The sequence below is a fragment of the Rissa tridactyla genome, chromosome 11, assembly GCF_028500815.1.
Source record: "Rissa tridactyla isolate bRisTri1 chromosome 11, bRisTri1.patW.cur.20221130, whole genome shotgun sequence".
In the NCBI taxonomy this organism is placed as follows: Eukaryota; Metazoa; Chordata; class Aves; order Charadriiformes; family Laridae; genus Rissa; species Rissa tridactyla.
The window spans coordinates 5,737,489-5,759,390 of NC_071476.1; the positions used below are offsets into that span (position 1 = coordinate 5,737,489).

General features: G+C 41.9%; 2 protein-coding genes across 10 annotated transcripts in view; one reads left to right on the plus strand and one right to left on the minus strand.

Annotated features, from left to right (window-relative positions):
* The window catches only part of HNRNPAB (heterogeneous nuclear ribonucleoprotein A/B), a 30,581-nt gene that overhangs the window by 8,475 nt on the left and 204 nt on the right, over positions 1-21,902 (minus strand). For 3 of the 8 annotated variants that reach the window (XM_054217724.1, XM_054217726.1, XM_054217723.1), the window contains exons 2-8: positions 21,547-21,835; positions 18,188-18,356; positions 17,945-18,103; positions 17,399-17,530; positions 15,468-15,576; positions 15,222-15,374; positions 15,059-15,143 (exon numbers count right to left, since the gene is read on the minus strand). In XM_054217724.1, coding sequence (XP_054073699.1) covers positions 15,073-15,143; positions 15,222-15,374; positions 15,468-15,576; positions 17,399-17,530; positions 17,945-18,103; positions 18,188-18,356; positions 21,547-21,797 — 1,044 coding nt within the window. In that variant the 5' untranslated portion in view covers positions 21,798-21,835 and the 3' untranslated portion in view covers positions 15,059-15,072. Of the gene's footprint in view, positions 1-14,478; positions 14,804-15,058; positions 15,144-15,221; positions 15,375-15,467; positions 15,577-17,398; positions 17,531-17,944; positions 18,104-18,187; positions 18,357-21,546; positions 21,836-21,902 lie in introns of those variants that run through there. The other 5 variants (XM_054217728.1, XM_054217730.1, XM_054217727.1 and 2 more) reach the window with 3 other exon arrangements.
* On the plus strand, positions 3,521-12,427 carry PHYKPL (5-phosphohydroxy-L-lysine phospho-lyase). 2 transcript variants are annotated; one of them, XM_054217721.1, is made up of 13 exons: positions 3,521-3,610; positions 5,299-5,417; positions 6,245-6,404; positions 7,045-7,119; positions 7,954-8,062; positions 8,157-8,273; positions 8,498-8,580; positions 8,881-9,106; positions 9,386-9,540; positions 10,031-10,120; positions 10,344-10,474; positions 10,794-10,851; positions 12,242-12,427. In XM_054217721.1, exons 1-12 carry the CDS (start codon positions 3,543-3,545, stop codon positions 10,844-10,846), a joined length of 1,386 nt encoding a protein of 461 aa, XP_054073696.1. In that variant the 5' UTR covers positions 3,521-3,542; the 3' UTR covers positions 10,847-10,851; positions 12,242-12,427. The 2 variants fall into 2 exon arrangements, with proteins under 2 accessions (XP_054073696.1, XP_054073697.1); XM_054217722.1 differs by having other exon boundaries at positions 7,975-8,062.

A 21,902-nucleotide genomic window follows, 5' to 3' on the forward strand; every position in this document is an offset into this window, starting at 1 on the left:
TAAACCTCGGTACTGCTCGATGTCATTTAAAGCTCCTAAGTTTTACCTGTGAAGTATCTGCTGAGGTGCTTAGTAGCACAGCCGGCCTTCCAGGTGTTTAACCAAGATTTTTCAAGTGAGAGGTGAAATATTTGGATAGATTTCAGGAGGTTTAAGACACTTTAGCATGCCAAGGCAATCACTGTGGCATATACTGACCTTGGCAACCTCACAGGACAGCATTTATTTAAGAATATTTCTGGGACCCTTTTGCAATAGCGATTTTAAACAAAAACCAAAACCATCTGGTCACTCTAGTTAGTCCAGTCTTACTGTCATTTACTGGAGTCACCTGCCTTTTACTTGTGTCCCTGGCACTGCAGTGAGCCTGACCGTAATTAGTACAGTTTGAAATACTTCACAGCTCCGCTTTGGGGAATCTGTCGCAGCCTGAAGCAAACCAGTGAGTAAAAAAATCTGTTTCCTTGATTATCATTTGCATTTGTAAGCTAAAAATTACTTCTAGTCATTTAGTTCGTGTCCCCAGGTGAACTACTGGAACTTTTCCATATGCTTGTGTACCATTAGATGGCACAACAAAAGGGATGGCGAACTATTGTGTAATCTGCAGCTAAAGTAAGTGCCGAAAACCTGTCACTTAGAAATGAATGGAAAAAGGACTTAATAGATTGTGTGACTCTATACTGCTGTAGAGAGCCTGGGGGGAAAACCACAGGAAAGCTGGGAAACATGAGTTTTCAATGCATAAGAAGTGGCATTATTGACAACAGAGTGGAATAAGAAATGCATTATTAACATTTGCGGTTTTCCTACGTCTTAGGACAACAATCAATCCCTGTTCGCTAAGTTCTGGTAGAAGTTGCCTCATAGTTGCGCAGTTCCATGGAACAGTCAGCTCATTTGTGTGTCTGTGTGTGGTTTCTTATATAACGTAGATATTAACGAAGAGAAAATTAAAATGGAGATGTCCCAAGTATCCGTAAATGACACTAATATCACTTTCTGCTTTTTCATACGTTGTTAAGCACTGCATCTGAAAGTGCATTTGACATGATGTAATTAAGTATAGGTGGGTGCCTATCAAACTTCCATTTCCGTAATTACATAAAAAAAATCTTGGGACATTGCAAAGCAAAAGCACCCACGTTACCCACTGAATTTCGAAATTAAGAGGAGAGGTAGTAAGTTGCCGTCAGCCAGAATGAGAGTTTGAGTCCTGTTGTGTTTGCTGGTTAGTCTCATAGATGGAGTGCGGTTTTATAGACAATTTATAATGTAGCAACTTTTTGCACTACTATTTGGGGTTCTTTTTTCTGGTTTATTAAAAAAGCAATCAAAAATATGCAATATGATAAATGCTCGGCACAAAATACCACAGTCAAAACTGAAAGCCACCTGCTCTGTTGCGTTAAATTACTTTGGAGTATTTTCAAACTGGCATGTAGGCTAGCATTTCTGAAACGATGTAATTTGAGAAACTATACCTGCTGGTATTTAAAATTTGAACTTAATTTGTATACAGTTTAGAAAAATATATGCAATATGTGCTTTATCTGTCCGTATTTGTTTTGAAATTATGCTGATAGGGCTTAATCCTCTCCCACGTTATGCAAGTGTCCCTTATTTACGCGAGTGGTTGCATCACTCCAGGAAGGCTGTTCAGAGAAAGGGCTATTCGTGTCTGTGTAGTTTGGACACTTTGCGAAACTTACGTTTTGTTTTGAATGTATTTACATGGTATTTTATACAAAGCTGACTAAATCGCTATAAAATGTATCACCATTAAAAAGAAATATATATAGATATTAAAAATACGGAAAATGTACTTTAACATCTCTATTTGCAAACTCTGTCATTTTTAATCATGTATGTGCCATGAAAAGTATCCTATTTACTCATTTCTTTGGGGAACAACTACTTTAAAAACGAAGGCATTAATAACAGTATTCCTTATCCATTGTTTTAACATGTTAAAATAGTATTATTAGTACTGCATCATGTATTTCTAGTTTAAAGCTGTAATGGACAGTACATTAGCCTGAGACCTCCAAAAATATTTTTATTCTTGTGCTTTCTGTAATAAAAGCAAAGACTAGATTTTAAAAAATGGTCTCTCTGTACAGATTGCTTTTACAGTTGTGTGAATATGTATAATTGAACTCTGCATTTGTAGCCAAGAATAAACTTTCCAAATTGTAAATGCTCAGGTTGTTGTTATAAATAGCTACTAAATAGCTTAACCAGACAAGAGTTCAAATAAAGATTAACAGCCATTATTAAATTTTCCTCCACTCTCTTTTGTTACTTAAAACCTGACTTCTATGCAACAACCGAGTTTGGCTTCCTAAGTTTAATCTGCCTTTAAGTGCATAGCAATCTGGTTTTGGATTTTCTATATTACACTAAATTTAAATTGCTCCCACGTTTATCAAATAACTGCAACTAGAGATAATTATCGGTGGCTATGTCTAGTCAGCAAAGAAGTCTTCCAAGTGTGTCATTTTAAAAGGGTCGGCTCCATTTTCTAGAGTCTTCTTAGCAGATGCCACTTTAACTTAAAAGAATGTAAACATGTACTTGGAAAGAAGAAAAAACCTGGCATCTTTTAGCATGAAACTTGATGAGTTTATGAACTTAGTTACGGGATACAACACCCGCAGTGGCAGAGGACTCAACCCATCCCAGAACATCCTTTCTGGTTCTTTATCTTGCTATTTTTCTTTAAGTAATTCCAATCAAACAGAAATGGAGAAAAGACTGTTCTGATCGGACAATAGCATTTCCTCTTTTAATCCTCACTATTGCCTATCCTAGGACTGGCTCTTAAGTCAGGTCCAGCTCTCCGACCTGACCAAACACAAGAGAAAGAGTTTGGTTTTACTTTTGCTTAAATAGTGAAGTATGTTTTGAAGAATTAATAGAGTTGTAACACCTAGGCTACCACCTCAAATTATTTCCGACAGCAAAAGAAACTTCCTCGGTGTGCAAGTATTTCAAAAGGGAGAGTATTATGATACAGCTGTAACAGTGACCCTGAAGGGCCCTCAAAAACACGCCGTCATCTCCGAGATGCCGGATAACCGAGTGGGCTGTGGGGCTGTACGCCACCACCAGTAACACCGTGGGGTGCCGTTTCCACGTGAGCTGCCAGCAGCCCGGTGGGACCCTGGAGACACTGTGGGACCTCGGGGATGAAGTCACCGCTCCTGATGCTGCGCGTGAAGAGCCCAGCCTGACAGCCGGAGGAGCCGACCGCACGGGTGAGTTACTGCCCCGCTCGCTCTGAGCCCGGCCTGCCCACGGCTGTGTTCGGGAGGGGTGTTCGGGAGGGGTGTTCGGGAGGGGTGTTCGGGAGGGGTGTTCGGGAGGGGGGGCCGGGCGGCGGTGCTGCCGGCGCAGACGCGGCTTCTCCCACAGCCCGACCGAAGCCCTTTTCCCGCAGCCGCGCGCTCGGTCCCGCGGGCGCGGCGCGCGCCGGCAGGGGGCGCCACAGGGCGGGGCGGGCACGCGGCGGCCCCTCCCCGGCGCGGCGCGAGGCGGCCATGGCGGCCGTGAGGGCGGCGGAGCGGTCCCGGCGGGACACCCTGGCCCTGCGGCGGCAGCGCATCGGGTAAGGGACGGGGAGGGGAGGGGAGGGGAGGCACCGCCGGACACCGGGCCCGGGGGAGCGCCACCGCCGGGCTGCCCGCCCCGGCCCCGTCGGGCCGCCCTGCCGGCTGCCTCCTGCACGCCTCCCCCCGCACGTCGGCAGCGGCGAGCTGTGGCGGCGGGGGCCCCCGGGGCTGCAGCGACGGCCTTCGCCCCCTTCCCCCCGCCAGGATTTTAGTTTTAAACCAGTAACATCGCGGGGAAAGTCGGCGCCATTAGCGTGCAAAGCCTGATTTTACCGATTAATTAGCATTTCCTAAGGAGGGGGGTTACGAAACTGAAGTGTAAAACCTGCACGGTATCTGTTGTGCCCGTTTAAACCTTAAACTGCTCACAAAGCCCTTTCGGTCAGCGTAGCCGAGAGCCCCGTGTGGGGCTGAGCTCGCAGCAGTGCTGGGGCAGGCAGGGGCTCTGGCTGACCTAAGGAGCACTGCCTGTCTCAGAAAAACTTTTTATGACACCAAAACCGCAACAGAATTAACAACATATGTCTGCCTAGATTGATAGAATCAGTACGAGACTCAGTTCCAAACTTCTGATCACTTGTGTTGCTCCAGCTGACCTCAAAAACTCTTTTAATTCTGTAGACTGCTACCAGGAATGGCAGCAGAAGTCTATATATTTATTAACCCTTGGAGTGCTTTCACCTTCTACCTTATATATTCAAAAGCGCGGCTGCTTTAATCTGGAAGTATTTTATGAACCTAGAAGTTGGGCTGGAAGTAAATCCTAGAATTAGAATTGTGCCATTACATAGATCTGAAACCTACTCTTTTTATAAGTGACATGCTCTGTCACTGGGAACAAAGACCAGCTGCTGTTCAACAGTCAAGGATAAACTTCCAAAAACCCGACTGCTTTACCATGCTACTGCCAGCTCACACAGAACGTACAGGATTCCTGTAGGGGCGGGATAGGGAAGCAGCTCCTCATTGTCTCCTGTTCATTTGACAATGATTTTGTATTTATGGTCGAACTATTTTATTTTTGTATAAGCAATCTTTTACTAAATGAAGCGTGAAAGTTTGGCATTACCCTTCAGAGTCCAATCTCTGCAACTCCTACTTAGGCGGATGCGTGCTTTAATTTTACTTGCTTGGCAATTTATTTAAAAAAACTGAAACAAAACAAATGCACCTAAGTAGACTCAGCCTTATAAAGTCACTCAAGGTTTCAGCTAAGGTTAGGGAAGCTCTATACAGACGTAACAATCACCCGCACCGTGCTACCTGGAAAATCAGCACCTTAGAGAGAATATAATAAAAACAATCACGGTAAGAGAAAGACATAGAAGAGGGTTTCAAGAACACAAAGGGTCAAGAGCGGGGACAATAAGAAACAGTAGTTAAGACTGGACAAAACTATAGTGGTAAATCCTGTCTGTGTGCTGTGGTTAATTCCTAGTGAAGGATTTTTCAGTTCTGGAGTGTGTTTTTTCCCTGTAAGTGTTAACAAACTTTGACTATTGAGTCAGAGTACAAGGGCTGTTCTCTGCCCCACCCCAGCCTTTGTTTTAGAGGCCCAAAGTAGGATGTCAGCAAACTGGGGAAATGTCTGTCTCTTGATTAACTGAAAATATTACCAGCAGAAGAAACTCTGTGACTTCTAGAATTCGCTAAGGTTTATTTTCCTTTCTGGTGCTTGCCACAGCTCTTCTTGCAAGCTGTTTTTTTCTCATGACCCGGTGAAGATTGTAAAGGCCAAAGGCCAGTATATGTATGATGAGGAAGGAAGACAATACCTTGACTGCATAAACAACGTGGCTCACGGTAAGTTAAAAGTCATGTTATTTGATACTGTGTTTTCCTAAGCAGAACAAGGAACAATCAGTACTTTCTACCACTTTTGCATTGTGCTGGGAGGAGGGCTTGTTTAATTGGAAAAGTGGAGGAAACCTCTCTGGAGCCCATAGTTTGGGAAATTACGGTTCAGTTTGAATTTCTGGGTGCATGACTGTGCTTTCCAGATGTGTTTCCTGTTCTGTTTTCCTAGAAACATACCTGTCTAACGCTTACAGAATTTTTTCTCCATAAAAGCTCAAGTAAAGGACCAAACCCTAACAAATGGCTTGACGCTTTGTTTTGTTTGTAGAAGTTACTGCTAAGGGTAAAGTTGCAGGACCACTGCGAAGTAGTGCCTTATTTGTGTATTATGAAGTAGCTGCTGCGTTCTTGTAGTATTTGAGATCACTCTTAGCCAGTCAGCACTGCCACTAACATTCTAGCAGGGTTAATAATTCTTTGGTAGTATAGCTTACCTACGCATTCCCAAATCCCTGAATTATTTAAATGTCTAAATCCAAATAGACACTTTTTTTTTTTAGCATATCAATTTCCAGTATTAATTACTAAATTTAAAGTACAGTAGCAGCCAACTTCCAACTTTTTGAGGGGGGAAAAGAAAGTTTTTAGAGAAACCTTGCAAGGTGTACTGGTATTGTCTTCTGCTGACAGTATCATTTATGCCCCACTGATGAAATACGATCATTAGTGATAATAGCTCTGTACTAGCAGAGAAATGTGTTATGTTAGTATGTGAATGAACACCACGCACGATACAGAAGAACTCTCAAACCTCTCTCCACACTCTCTTGCAGTTGGCCATTGTCACCCTGATATAGTAAAAGCAGCCCATGAACAAAATCAATTGTTAAATACAAATTCTCGTTATCTTCATGACAACTTGGTTGATTATGCGGGGAGACTTTCACAAACGCTACCTGAGAAGTTATGCATCTTTTATTTTTTGAATTCTGGGTAAGTTGGGTGCATCATAACTTATACTGCGTTTTCACCAGTTACATGCAGACAATTGTAATACTTTATCACCAGTCACTGCATGATCTGGCATGGGTGGCTATATATGACAAAAAACATGGTTTGGGGTTTTTGGTTTTGAAAAAATTGTGTCCATTTTAGAACTTCTACGACTCTGAAGTTCATGTTTAGCAAGCTATTTGTAAACTAAACTAGTGCTTTATTTACGAAGGGGTTTAATTCTGTTTATAAGGCTTTGGACTATAAAACATTACATAAATATTTACTGTGTTAGCTTCTATGACTTGTCTTCTGAAGGTGGAATTACTTTATTATCTAAATATGTGTAACAATGTGTATTTCTGCTGGGGGGGAGGGTGTATTTCCAAGCAAACTACAGCTTTAAAGAAAAAAAAAAAAGGAACTGCTTCAAAAGCAGTTTCTGTACTTCAGCTTTTTAAGAGGGATTCTGTTCTGCTGAACAGTCCTACTTAATGAGTGCTGATTAGTAAGGGATCTGTTGGTACTGTGCATTGAGTTATGTCTGTTCTCTGCAGACACAAATTGGATTGCAAGGGAAATCAGAATTTCAAGACTCATATATCTACAATGAAACACTTATCAATTTTTTCAATTGCAGATCTGAAGCTAACGATCTTGCCTTAAGATTGGCACGACAGTATACAAAACATGAAGATGTTATAGTTTTAGACCAGTAAGTATATTGGCAGTTTTATCTACTGTGGGGTACAAGGCTCAGTTTTGGTCTGTGGTCAAAGTATTTCTGAAAACCTGTTGTAATAGGAAGGCTGTAACCAGGAAGTTGAGGGAATTAATTTTTCCCTCTGTTCAGTATTTGTGAGACCAGCCTAGAGAACTATGGCCAGATTGGGCTCTCCAGTACACAGTAGACAACCTACTGGAAGGAGGCCAGCAGTGGCCTGCCATAGTGGGTTGGGAGCCACAGGCCTGAGAGGTTAAGAAAACTGGATTTGTTCAGCTGCAAGAGATGGCTAGAGGGAACACCTTACTGCAACTACAACTAAGGGGAAGGCGCAGAAAAGGAGGAGCCAGGCCTGAAGATATATCATGACAGGAAGAGAGACAAGAGATGTTAAGTTGAAACCCGAGGAATTCTGATGAGACATAGAGAAAAAAGTTTACCGTGAAAGGCAGTCAAAAATTAGAATGGGATGCCCAGAGAGACTGGAAGCTCCATCATTGGAGGTTATTCCCAAGTAGGCCAGACACGTCCCTTCCAGTTGTTCTGCAATCTTGCAATACTGCTTATGCCTTACACTGCTCTGATTCTAGTCAGTGGCGCAGGTAAACCAGTGACAAAGAGAATTGTCCCTCTGCATCCCTTATAGTCAAGAAAGATGTGCAAAAACAATAATCCAAGTACTACTAAGCTAATTGATAGAAATCACAGAGCTGTTCTCAGCTTACGTGACTGTATTCCCACCAAGTGACAGAGCCTAGATACTCTTTAGCTATCAGTAATGCTAATCCTAAAGAACTCTTTGATACTGAGGAAATTACTGTTTAGCTCTGCTAATTGTTTTTTAAGTGCTTACCATGGACATCTGACATCCTTGATTGACATAAGCCCCTATAAATTCAGAAATCTAGAAGGACAAAAGGAATGGGTCCACGTGGTATGTACTTCACCCTGTAACTATCAACTACTTGTAAATTTAATGAAGTCTTGTTTATGATACACTGAATGAAGGATACTGTTCCTTTGCATAGGCTCCTGTTCCGGACACATACAGAGGACTTTATAGAGAAGACCATGAAGATTCAGTAACAGCCTATGCTAATGAAGTGAAAAATATTATTGAGCAAGCACATACGAGAGGCAGAAAGGTAAAAAGTGGCTTCCTTGCCCATTTGTCTTGCCTTAGAAATGAGCATGGCTGATTGTTAATGCCATTCAGAATTACTGAGCTAAGTGGTATGGACTTAGCAAAAATCAAAGATCAGGTAATCATGCAAGAACCATCTAATGACAAAGAGCTTGCTAATTGTTAACATGGTTTCCCCAACTTTCTCTACTAGGTTCAAAACATTGTGTGTTACTTATGTTTCAGATTGCTGCATTTTTTGCTGAATCCCTGCCAAGCGTGGGTGGTCAGATCATTCCCCCAGCAGGCTATTTTCAGAAGGTTGCAGAGTAAGTGGTCATTCATTATCTTAACTCTTTGAATTTAATACATTTGCTATGTATAGAAGATAGAGAATTTCTCTGCCTGCTGTAACATATAGCTTGATAGGCAGGAAATGGCCTATGCCTTCATGTTAGAATGTAAACTTTGTATGGCAAAGACCTATTTTTAAACATGTGATATAGAATATAGGCCTGAACAAGTTTATTTCCTGGAAGTTTGCGAAGTAATGCTTTCTGCATGTTTTTAAACAGTCAATATTATGTTCTGTTTCCTCTTAAGAGACAATAAAATCTGTTATGTTACAGGCATGTGCACAAAGCAGGAGGTATATTTATTGCTGATGAAATTCAAGTTGGCTTTGGCAGGGTCGGCAAGCATTTTTGGGCATTCCAGCTTCAGGGAGAGGATTTTATACCCGACATTGTCACTATGGGGAAACCAATAGGAAATGGGCACCCTCTCGCCTGTGTAGCAACAACAAAAGAAATTGCAGAAGCATTTGCAGCCACAGGAGTGGAGTATTTTAATACAGTAAGTAAAAAGCTGCCCAAACACTCCTTCTCTACAGGACTCTAAGAGTATTATTAAAATTACATAATCATGCAATGTTTTTTATTAATCTTGTATCACCCACACAGTTATGGTTTATATCATTTGTGTCTTTCTAGTATGTAACTTCGTTATTACTGGCTTTTTACTGATAGAAACAGCAGTATGCTCATTATATCACTGACGCTACGCATTCAGTGACCAAGATTCCATCTTTTTTTCCCCTTTCCATGGCTATGCATGTTCCTTTCCTGAACTCAGTTTGGAGGAAACCCTGTTTCATGTGCAATCGGATTAGCTGTGTTAGATGTGATTGAGAAAGAACACCTTCAGGCTCATGCCACAGAAGTAGGAAACTTCTTGATGAAGCTACTCAAGGAGCAGAAAATCAAGCACCCCATCATCGGTGATGTCAGGTATCAGTGCCTTATTTACATTTTCAGCTGCTTTTTGTTTGGTCCAGTCACAAAAAGCTCTATCCAACTGATGTGGTTTTAAGAAATTCATGAAATCTGTGTTTTCAGCAAAAATCAGCAGCTTGCTCTACACTGCATTAAAACAAAATTGAGCTTATGAAAAGTCTGATATATTTTGCCACTCTAGGCCACTACTGCTTTATTAGTTGCTAAAATTCTTTCCTGTTTGAACTCTTACTTCAAATGCACAAAGAACAGAATTAATGAACTGGACGGAAAATACGTTTAACATGTCCTTTACTACTATTCTGAGCAGATACTGTATTACCCCATTTCTTCAGAACAGCAACACCTTTTCTGTTACCACACAACAAACATCAGCAATTCTCATGCAGTAAAGTTCTGATCTCACAAAAACCCTTCTCAAATTCTTAGTTCCCTTGCAGTTCCTTGTTCTGACACAGATTGACTATTTTTGTTTCTTTTAAAGGGGCTCTGGCTTGTTCATTGGAGTGGACTTAATCAAGGACCAAGCAGAAAGGACCCCAGCCACAGCAGAAGCTGAGTATCTAATAACAAGGTACAAGGGACAATAATCATGTAGGTCCTCCAGGTGTAAGGCAAGCACATGATTACAAAGTAACCTTGCCACTCAACAGTTGTTAAAATATAGCCAACTGGCCAAAAAAGAAACCCCCTCAGTGCAGAAAGGCATTGTGTGGGCAGCCTGCATGCTGATGCTTGTAAATTTTTCTGAACTACACGCAAAGGTTAACATAAGTCTTTGTTATTGCTCTTTCCAGACTTAAGGAAGAATATATTCTGCTGAGTACAGATGGGCCAGGAAGAAATGTGCTTAAATTCAAGCCCCCAATGTGCTTCAACAAGGAGGATGCAAAATTTGTTGTGGACACAATTGACAAACTACTAACAGGTAATACAGACAAAATTAGTCTTAGTCAATGCAAGTTTAGCCTTCCCTTCTAAATTATTGTTTTTAAATTCTCTAACAAAACTATTTACTCTACAAATGCATATGCCTTTTAAAATAGCTTTGCTTTGGCAGAGGTTGTTTACTTATCTGAACAAGAGGGACTGGTAAATGCTGTCCAGATTTCATTCTTGACAGCCATAATCTGTATGCATTTCCCACTTCAGCTTTTTATACATCTTCTACACACTCAGTATTCAACCAAGTTAGTCCCAAAACTTGCCTCAAAGTCTTGCTAAATTGTTACTTTTTCTCTCTCCAGATATGGAAAAACAATGTCTGAACCAAGAGAAAACATCAACTTGTTCTACCTGAGCCAGGTATTTATTTACATTCACCCTTTACTATTTAAAAGCCAGGGTTCCTAAATATAACTTCACAGGCACTGTCATCAGCAATAGAGCAGAACCAAGTTTCCTCAGAGATTATTTTACTTGAAATTAGCTTGCAGGAATTTCTGGCAATCTAAGTGCATGGACGAGACTTGCACACCTCTGGCATTCACAGCTACCTTCTATCAGAGTCTGACACTTCTAGTATCACTATATGTATTCATTTGTTTGCAAGCTAGATCCAAGCTGTCCCAGACATGCCTACCACTAGAGCATGCTATGCCTGCCTGGGAAGCTGCAAGAGTAAGGGTTTAACCCTTGGCATGCAAATGACAGGCACACCAAGACAAAAACATAGCTAGCTGCTCAGTGCCTTAGGTCTCCAGACAGAAGTTGTTGCAGCTGCGTAACTACTTCTCAGCAAGTCTCCCCTTAACTGCCCTTAAGGGCAGAAGCACTGTACATACTGCATGTCACAATTTGAGACCCTCCACTTATGCTAAAAGCTTTATGAAGAGCTATAAACAGTACTTTTACTACTATAGCTCCTGTTTTACTTAACAGAAGGCAATACTACTTCAAAGTCAAATGTTCTCTCGAGCATTTCTGACTACTACATAGGATCATTTCAGGTTCATGGCTGTTATCTCATGCTTAAGCACCATTTTACCCTTATCCTCAGATGTTTGTAGGAATTAGTAAGACTGAGTCCTGTTAAGTCTTCCAAGCCTTGCAAACCTTACTATCTGTTGAGGTCCCTCTACAGCTTGCTCCAACTCATTTTGCCACAAGCTCATGATCACAGTGTACACTTAACACCTTGATACCACCACCCTTTGGTACACTTTAGTGTTTTATTCAGCCTACTCTGACTAAAGACAACCAAGTGGTTTTTAACTAAGTGCCCAGTAAAACCCTAGGCACCCAGATAGGAATGTACCTAATGTAATCGTCAGTGGGCTTGACCACCATACTAGATTCACAGCGCTATGGCCCTGAGCTGAGCAGAAACATGGTTTTGGTTCAGTGCAATATTAGTATAGCAGGCACAAGAAAAATGTGTTAACATTTTATTTAGCAAGTTAATGGAAAGACATACAGCTGTTTGTACTACTTATTCTTGAGAACAAAAAGATTACTCAACAGTGCCAGTTTAACTTAAGAGACCTAACGACTTAATGTGCTTCTCTGCAATCTAAAGTAAGCAAGAAAAATGTCTTTATTTTCTACAGGAAACCAAGAATGTAAAAAGCCTCTTAAGTACAGTACTAGTATGACACTTACATATAATGTAAGCGAAAATGAGGCAATGAAGTAATTGCTTTTAATGATGCTTTTACAAAAAAAACCCAAACATAACATTATTTTCTTTCCATAGGTTTCAAACAACGTTCAAGATCTACTACTAAGAAACATTATTCTACTATAATAATGCACATTTAATCTTCATCCTAGCATGTCTTGGGACCAGATAAGTTACCTTAGATTTTGTTAATTTCAGTTATCTTGTTATTACTAAAAACTTTAGGAGAAATAAATTTTACAAGAACTCATTTCAACTCTGGCAGAAGTGTGGAATTGGCTTTTATTTAAAACAGCATATCTAAACTTGATTATAAAGGAATATATTTCTAGTAGCTACTATAAACTACATTTTCTAAATTCGTGCTCTTTAAAGGTTATGACTTTTTGAAACTTAAGATGAGCCAAGGGGTTCTCTTTCTTTTAGTATCTGCTGCTACCTATGCAAATGCTATTCTAGCTGCCAGTACACCCAGTCTCTGACCAGTTTCAGTAGCCAGATTCATAACAAGGTTGCTAGTAGCCCTATATTCAACAAAAGGTCTCAGTGACCAGATCAAGTCAAAAACTTCAGTCCCAAATTCATAACATCAAATGCATGAGGAACAGACAGCTGAGGGCCATAGCTCCCAAACCAGTTCTTACAAAATATTCTGTCCTCAAGAAATATCCAAGCAGGATTAGTAAATTGAGAGTACGTTACAGCCATAAGCAACAACCTTGTGTACAAGCCCTTGCTTTCACCAGGCAATTACATGTTCTTTGTATCACAAACTTTCCATGCAAAGAAGAAAGGGAAAGCCAGCTCTGCATTTAAGTACCAGTATCCTCAATTTCTGCTTAAGGCCACATCACCTGTCAAGAAAGCATGACCCAAGAACCTACTTCCAAAACACACCAACATAACAGCCAGCTAACAAACAAGACACTAGCCAGAAGTACTGCAGCAATATGGTCCTGATACTATGCCAGTTCCCTGTTGGAAGGCAAACTGTTTACTAGAAAAATATTCTGCTACCCCTTATTTCATAAGAAAACAAGTAATAGTATGCAGAGTAAAGCATTTCAATTTTAAATCTTGAGACAGTAATACTTTTAAATACTGTACTCATTTGTTTCAGTGGTCTGCAGGGTTTTTTATATTTGCAAGTAAGTTGGGCATCAGGTTGCATACTCAAGCTGTAAAGACTGGAGATTTAAAAACTATCATCGGATGTAAGATCTGATTCAACTATTTATACTAAAGATTTCCACTTAACCCCAGAAAAGTCTTACAGACTTCTAAGTTTACAGCAAGTTTCTCTTTCCAAGGGCAGCCAGCAGGGAGCAGCATATTGTAGTCCCTGCCAGAATAGCTGTACCCCTTGTTAAAAAAAAACCAAAAAGGTCACTAGTAACATCTGTTTATGTCTTGCTTTAGTTACTTGGTTTGATTCCACTTCTGGTTCCCATTTGTTCAAATAGAATTTATTAGAATAAAAAGTTGTCGTGTTTTAGCTTTAAAAGGAAAGTAAAAATCAAAATTGATTACTGCAACAAAGATTAGAAATTTACTTTTGTGCAGCAGCACTTGCAACTTATTTGTAAATCTGAGATTGGGGCTATTCTGCAGCAAGACAGGCAAATCACATGGTAGTTACTGCCTTAGTGGTAAACCAGTCAAAAAGGGAGAGCGTATTTCTAGCTGGTCACTCATCTCTAGGAAGAGAGCTGCCTCTTTAGAGGCAGCTGTTGTTTTTCCTCCCACAACTTCAGTGGAATTTCTTTAGCCTTTTTTTGATACACAAAAAGGCTGCAAATATTCAGATTTTGCATTGGTAATTTCATGTCTGTCTAACCTGTCTTTCAAGAACTTGTAGGAGAAGTCTCAGATTCAAAACAGTGAAACATGCAGAAAGCGCAGCTACCTTCTCGCACACCTCCTAGCTTCCTCCTACCATGCTGTCTAGACTCCCAAGCCCTAGCTGAAACCTATGCCTCTGGCTTCCCCTAGCAGAGCCCTACAACACAGACACTAACAGAGTTGTTATGCTGAGCCTCTGTGCTTGTCTACAACATGAGCCACCAGCACAGCCTCCACAACAGCGGGGGCTTTCTGCCCGAGTTCTCCTCCATAACCTCCAGACAGAAGTGACTGCGGTTTCCAGCCACCACTTAACTGCACGTGAGCACAACTACCACCAGCCTTCTAGTTTTAAGATTAAAAACATTTAAGCACAACTCTCCATCTATCAAGGTACTGCCATGAACTAAATTCTGGGAACAGTATGCTGGCGTTTTACTAATACATAAGCTGAAGAATGGCACAAGACACTAGATTACGCCTTTTTTATTTCAAAAGCTAGGATAGCTTCAATATCCATGTCATGGTGAATCAGAACACATGTAAAATACCTTACAATACATTAGATTCCAAAAAGGTACCAAAAAGTACAGTAAAATTAACACTTCCATTACAGGAAATGTATGACACAAAAACAATACAAAATAAAAAGGTGGAAAGTGACACTGGTTCCCTAAGATGCATCTCATTCTGTACAACTGGAGTAATGCAGAGTCCATAGTTAACTCCAAGAGGCAGTCCCTAGATGCAGAGCTGCAGCTTTAAGCAGACCCTCAAAATCAGTTTCAGTTTAACCTATTAATAAAATCATTAATTAATATCTTCAGCAAGGCTGAAATTTACACACCACACTGTCTAGACAACTAGTTATCTGTAAGTATTAAACATGTAAAACATTTCCAGGGAGCTCTTCCAAGTAAGATGCACATTTAACAGGCCATAGAAATTTATTGTAAAGTTAAATTTGGTACAGAACTGAAATATCCATCTACAGCATTGTATACAAAACCTATGCAGTCATTTTCCAAAAGAGACCATGCCACTGCATACCTGAATAAGTTTGATCAATATGGCTTGTAGTTATTCTGATGACCACCACGTCTTGGTGTCTTCCCGTAATTTGCACTGCCTTGACCTATGAACAAGAGAACAAATGCATTAAACTGCTAATTAGTTACGCTTGCTTATACCCAATACAGTTCTCTTTACTTACTGTAATCATAGCCTGGTCCATATCCATAATACCCATATCCTGAATAATCATAGCCTCCATAGCCACCATAACCTTGCTGATAGCCGTATCCTTGATTCCCATAACCCTGGTTCCAGTAATTGCCATAACCTTGATTCCAATTTTGACTTTGAGCTATAGAAGGGAAAACCATCCACAAAATCCCATTTTAGTACACACAACTTACTTAGAATGTGTCCATACTAAAGTAGTGCATGTAGTACTTACCGCCGCCTCTTCCACCTCTGCCTCTTCCTCCATAGCTACCTCTTCCTCCACCACTACTGAACTGTTGCTGCTGGTATACTTCTTTTGGCTGTGCTACCTTAATCTCGCACTGAAAATAAAAAACAAGGAAGAGTGTGTATACTGTCTTATAGCAGCAGCACCCAACCTAACCACCTAGGAATATCAGAGGTTACTCTAGAGGCAAAGGAGGTGTACATGCTCTGCTCCATTATGTGACCAGGACTAATGCACATCCAGAAATATCTGATTTGTTATGCCACCTAGACAAAGGTAAGTCACTGCTGGCCATTCAAAGCAGGCCACTGCCTTCAGAGTTTTATACTGCCAATTCCCTACCACAAACTTCCCCACGGAAGAGAAAGGTTAATCATTACCGGCCATACAAAGCAGGCCACTCCTTTCAGAGTATTTTAATACTGCCTATTCTCTACTATCAGCTCCCCCATGGAAGAGGTGCTGAGGCCACCTCAGCATAGCCACTGCTCCTGTAGGAGCCACAGGGCTGCCCTCCATCCTGACACAACCTCTAAGACAAGGCTGTTGCTACTGGACCACTCCACCTGAGCTGCACTGAATGAACAAGGCTCTGAGAAATGCACCAGAACGAGTTTTCCTGGTAGCCTTAGTACACCCTATATATACACTGAGCATCTGTGTTGGACTGTAATGTAGACTTACCAACACTTGAAGTCATCACTTATCAAATACTAAGAACAGCTAAACAAAACCAGAAATGACATTTCCAAGACAGGTTCCCAAACTGCAGTTCAAGCTGTCAGCCAGCTTCCTAGTTCCTGAATCTGTGCAGTTTGAGGTGGAAGTTACTGCTACTGCAAAAGGAACAACTCCCTGTGATAGCAGCACCTGAGCAAGCCTGGCTTGGAATTCTTCACACAGGAGCTTTAAGGTAACCTGCTCTTTTTATTATCACTCTGACACAAAAACAAGCCATAGTTATGATACACCAGATAGGATTTCTCAGCTCCCTTTGCACATAAGCATTCTTCTCTCCTGAAAACAAACTTTATCACTAACTACAGTGTCTTGACAACTACCGGCACATTAGGTTTGCCAAAGTTTATTCCATGCTGTCAAGATCACTCTTAAACTACACACAATTTAAGTCACTGTATCAGACAGTATGACCAGATCTAACAGGGCTTTGAAGTTAGCATATGGTCAACGCTGGCCACAGAGCAAGGGAAGAGGGACACCTCCAGCCAGCACACATCATTTGCCTCTAGTCCTTTTCTCATTAGCTTAACACATGAGCCTCTGTTAGTTATTCCCACAGATGAACACTGTCACAGCTTGTTCAGAGCACCTCACACCACTTTAACAGTGGTTCACAAAACCAGATGACCAGGTACAAGTTGCCATTATTCTGTGGTTCTTTGTATTGGGTTTACATGACCCAAGGTTTTGGTACCAGGGAGGGCTGCAGAAGGGGGCTTCTGAGAGAAGACACCAGAAGTTGCCCCCGTGTCAGACAGAGCCAGTTTCAAGCAGCTGCTTACAAAGTTCATGACTGTAAGCCTTTAATTTAAGCAAGTGCTCTATGCTGAAAGTAAGTATGTATCTGTAGAAATGGCTTATATTGCTAGACTGATACATAATTAAGCCAGGTTCTCCATATGTATTTAATGAATGCAATTAGACATTTTACATACAAAAGCCCCTAAAACACAGCAAGTATTAACGCCCCAAGTACTGGCAAAGAATTTCAGTAGCCAAAAAAAAAAAAAAACACAAACAAAAAAAACCCCACAAAACCCCTGCAATAAATTGCAAGTTCTTATTGTAATTTGGGTACCTTGAAATCACAGGTCTACAAAATTATTTTCAGATTGTAGATGTAGTGGTATTATACTTAATGAATTGGACAAAAATTTACAAGTCAAAGTTTCTACCTTGCTTCCACTGACGTTATGGAATTTCTTCTCCAGAACCTTCTTCACTGGATCCTCTTCCTTGAAAGTGATGAACACAAACCCCCTCCTTTTGTTGGTCTTTGGATCCATTGGAAGTTCAATTGCTTCGATCTGAAGACATGAAATACTGTTTTCAGACTTGTATTTTAGGAGAACACTTAAATGCACAGCATTTAGGACAGTAAAACAGAAAGTAAGTATTATGCACCTATGCGTATTATGCAACACCAAAGTTGCAATGTTCTTTCTATATTAATATTGTCTTTCAGACCAGAGGTTTCAATTTTATAACTCCTAAAAACAATCTTAACATCAGATAAAATGGTTTGAGTTAAAGGCAAGGGTATCTAAGTAGCAATGGAAGCATCTAGTCCAGTGGGTGCCTTCCTTGCTCTCAAGATGAGAAACCTCTGGATCAGTTACAGAAGGCTTGATACATCTGAAGTTAATTTAATTTGCGGCTTGCAAATTATTAGTAAATTAAATAGCAACCATTTTAGTGTTCACTAAGAGAACATTACACACCTCTCCAAACTCTCCAAAGTATTCCCTGATTTTCTCTTCTGTGGCTTCTGGGTTTAGTCCACCAACAAAAATCTTCTTCACTGGATCCTTTTTCATTGCCATGGCCTTCTTGGGGTCAATTAGTCGCCCATCTAGCCTGTGTTCTTTCTGTTCCAGAACCTGAAAGATAGTTTGATAGGATTAACTCCAGCTGCAAAGTTTCCCCTACACGTTAAAAATCTGGAATATGAAGCTTAAATTCACCTTCTCAACGCTCCCAGGCTCTTTGAAGAGAATAAATCCAAAGCCTCTGGATCTTCCTGTGTTAGGGTCCATCTTTATCGTACAGTCGGTTACCTCACCAAATTTGGTGAAGTAATCTTTCAAGTCTTTTTTGCTTGTATCCCAACTGAGGCCACCAACAAACATCTTCCTGAAATGTCAGAGAGATAAAGAGCCATTTAGATTCAGGAAGTATTACAGAAAAGCACACACAGCAAGATGCTCACAGTGGTACACACCTCAGCAGCATTGTCAGAAACAGGACCAACTGTTGAAAGTTAAACAGTTTTGCATCTTGTCAAAAGCTAGTAACACTATGGGATGGATGGGCGTGCACAAGGGTGGGCTTCTCTCCCCTCTTTTTGAGGGAATGACACAATGCACCCTGAAGTTTATTACAGGATATAAGAAACAGCAAGAAATCTCCTTGCCAATAACACATGTTCTTTGAACATAATCTGAAATATTCCTTGACAGTAACTTACATTCTTTCAACAATATTCTGTTATTTGCAACAAAGTAGTATTGATTATCAAATACTGCCAACTCAGTTTTTGCAAAGAATCTAGGATCATTCCTACTGCTTTGAAAGCATTCAGGATAGAATAAGGAATCAAAAACAAAGTACTTGAGGTCTTTTGGGATTTGTACAAATGGCTGTAATAATTTTAGTCCTAAAAAGGATCTACAAAATTTAAACCAGGTATCTACAACCTCCAAGAACAGTCACACACAACAGATGGGACTTTGGACCTGTCTTAACTACTATGTTGTGCACTTGTTCCTGCTTAGTTACTGAATCTAGTTCTGTCTTCATCAGTACTAAAGGAGTATCTCCACTGTTAGTCTTTCTTTCATGAAAGGCCAATACAGTATTTCCTGCCCACTTTCCCACACAAAACATCCCCTGAAGCATCTCAAAGAACTAAATCCTAGTGAAGCGCAATACAGAAGTGAAGCTACCAAACAAAACTCCGATCAGTCAATAAGGCACTTTTCAAATGCCTCGCTTCAAATTAAAATATTAATAATGTGGCTGTATTTTCTATTTTCAGAGTTTCCAAGGTAACAAACTAAGCTTTTAAAAGCATTCGAGCCTCTTTATCTGACTATAGACTAAGGCAGTTAAAGTTGTTATTACTCTGTTTAGAGCAACCTAGATTTGGCACTAGAAGCTAGCAGCACTTTAGAAACTAGACTATGCCTAAATAAAATCGTCTTTTGGTGTTTATGTGTAACTTTTATTTGCTAAAACTAGCCTCCACTTATGTTCAAAAGGCAACATGAGGAAAAAAACTGCAGGCGCTATGTTTTTTTTTCCTTAAACTGGATGAAACCGTATCTTTTGTAGGCTAAACCTTTATTTTTTCAGAAGATCAAGCTGTGCACTTTTAACAAGTGCAGCATGATACATAGGGTCCAAGTAAAGTCTGTGTGTGTGCTTCTTACAGCCATTGCAATAGAGCCTTACAGAAAAGGCCTTACAAAGTTTACTAAGCCTTTCAACAACAGCTGAAAGAAAGGTAACATGACAGACCCCTCATCACAACAGCTTACTGACCAAACATGACTGCTACAATCTGTACAAACTGACAGTGGTTTTCTATAGCATACCCTGTCATCATTGACTTAATGCTTAAGAGAGATTCAATGGTTGGGAGATGACAGGAATTTGTCTGGAGGCAGCTTTAGCTGCTTTATGCCATCAGGTTGGGGCAGTGGTGCACACAAATATATTGCCACATGCTATATTCACCTCTTACCACAGTAGTTAAATACTACATTTTGTAATTTACAGTCCTTTGTTTTCTAATTGGAATGATTGATACCTACATGTATCTAAATAACACAATAGAGAGCCTTTGAAATTAAGACCAAATTCTTAGTACTTGGCTTTGCCTTCAGAACCCACATAAGCTGGGCAATTGCACTCTTATAGACTCTTTTTTTCCTCCCAAGTGTGTTAGTGCTGCTAAATGAAAGCATGTTTCAGCTCTTAACACAACACTCTAACATCAGTATGCTGAACTCTGCCTTGGACAGCTCTTGGTTTAGCACAGCGTTAAGTCTTCCACATAGGTCAACCCCACTAAATAACTGCTTTTCTTAGGAGTTTTATTTCACACGGATTTGGGGCTGAAACTTGTCACCTCCTATGCAAGAAAAGGAAAGAGTATCACCCACTTTGCAGGACAGAATACTAAAAAGGTAAAAAGAAAATTCGCACGTAGCTAAAAGACATGGTTCTCAATTCTTCTAGTGTCTGCAAAAGGTACATCCGGCCCCAGCTTAAAGGAAACTTGTGCAAGTTCTACTCCTTCCCTTACAGCCAAATTTTATTACGCTACTGTGGCTTCAGCTCTCTGTTCGATCTGAGGGATCTGACCCTCTGGTTCAGGGCCCAGGGATAACAAAGGGAGTTCCAATTAAATACACGGGGTAGCTTGAATAACAAAGACCCCCTTAAGAAACAGGCAGGTAATTTTCAAGTCGAGCACATATATTCGTCAACAGACGAACTACGATAGGAAAGAAATGGCTCTTTTGTACACAAGGATGCCACTACCAAAACACAGCGAAACTACACTGACTCCTCCAGAAATCACTCGTGAGAGATAAGCTGTTTTCTGACAATGCTGCAAGTACGTACACCAAAATCGCTCTTACTGGTTTAAACACACCACACATCGTCTCAATCATGCGGTTTTTCTTTGACTCCCTCCAAAAATACACAGCTTACCCCGACTAGCTTCCAAAGCTAGGATTATTTTTTTTTTTAGATGCGTTACACAAAACGCGTTCGCATTTACACCGACGCCAGTGGCGATGGCTCATGCGATCCCCACAAAGTTTGAACCAGCGCAGCCCGCCCGCCCCCCCCCCCCCCCCCCCCCCCCCCCGAGAGAAAACAACTCCTTCCACCTGCTCCCTTCGTCAGAAAGGGGGAAAAGGATGAGGAAAAACGCGGGAGGCGAAGCCGGCCGAGGTAAATCCCCTTCCATTTTACAGCGTGAGACGGCAACAAACCCGCTGCCCGCCCCTCCCCCCGCCACCACATGGCGCCAACAAAAGGCAGCTCCAGAACAAAGGACGCGCTGCCGCTGCGGGCCCGCCGCCTCACCGCCCGCGATCCCTCCGCTCCGGGGCCGCCCGCCACCCTCCCCCGCTGGCCGCAGCAGGGCCCGGCCCGCACGACCGCCCCAGCCACCCCGTCTGGCTTCCGCTGCCGCCGGGGCCTTGCCGCCGCCGCCGCACATGGCGCCCGGGGATGGCGGGGGAAGAAGGAGGGGGGGACGCGGCCTGCTCCCGCCTCAGCCCGCCGAGGGAGGCGCGGCACTTACCCCGCGTCCTCCTCGTTCTTGCTGGCATTGATCTGGTCGCCTTCGGCTCCGTTCTGGCTGGCGGCCGCCCCCGCTGCTCCCGCCGCTGGGCCGGCTCCTGCCGCCGCCGTTCCCGCCGTCGCCGCCGCTGCGCCCGCCGCCGCCGGAGCCCCGCCGGTCTCGGCCTGCTGCTCTCCGGCGTTCTCGGCCGCTTCGTGCCCGTTCTGGGTGGCGCCGGTGGCGGCCGCCAACTGCTGCTCCGCTTCGGACATGCTGCCCCGTCCGCAGAGGCGAGAGGGACGACAGGCGCCTGTGACAGAGGAAGGCGGCCCGCGGGTCAGCCAGGCGGCTCCCCCCGCCGGGCCGGTCTGATCCGG

Coding starts and splice junctions, on each gene's coding strand:
- PHYKPL (XM_054217721.1), top strand. CDS start 3,543: ATGGCGGCCGTGAGGGCGGCGGAGCGGTCCCGGCGGGACACCCTGGCC. Junction 7,120..7,953: donor GATGTTATAGTTTTAGACCA/GTAAGTATATTG, acceptor ATTACTGTTTAG/CTCTGCTAATTGTTTTTTAA. Junction 10,121..10,343: donor GCTGAGTATCTAATAACAAG/GTACAAGGGACA, acceptor TGCTCTTTCCAG/ACTTAAGGAAGAATATATTC.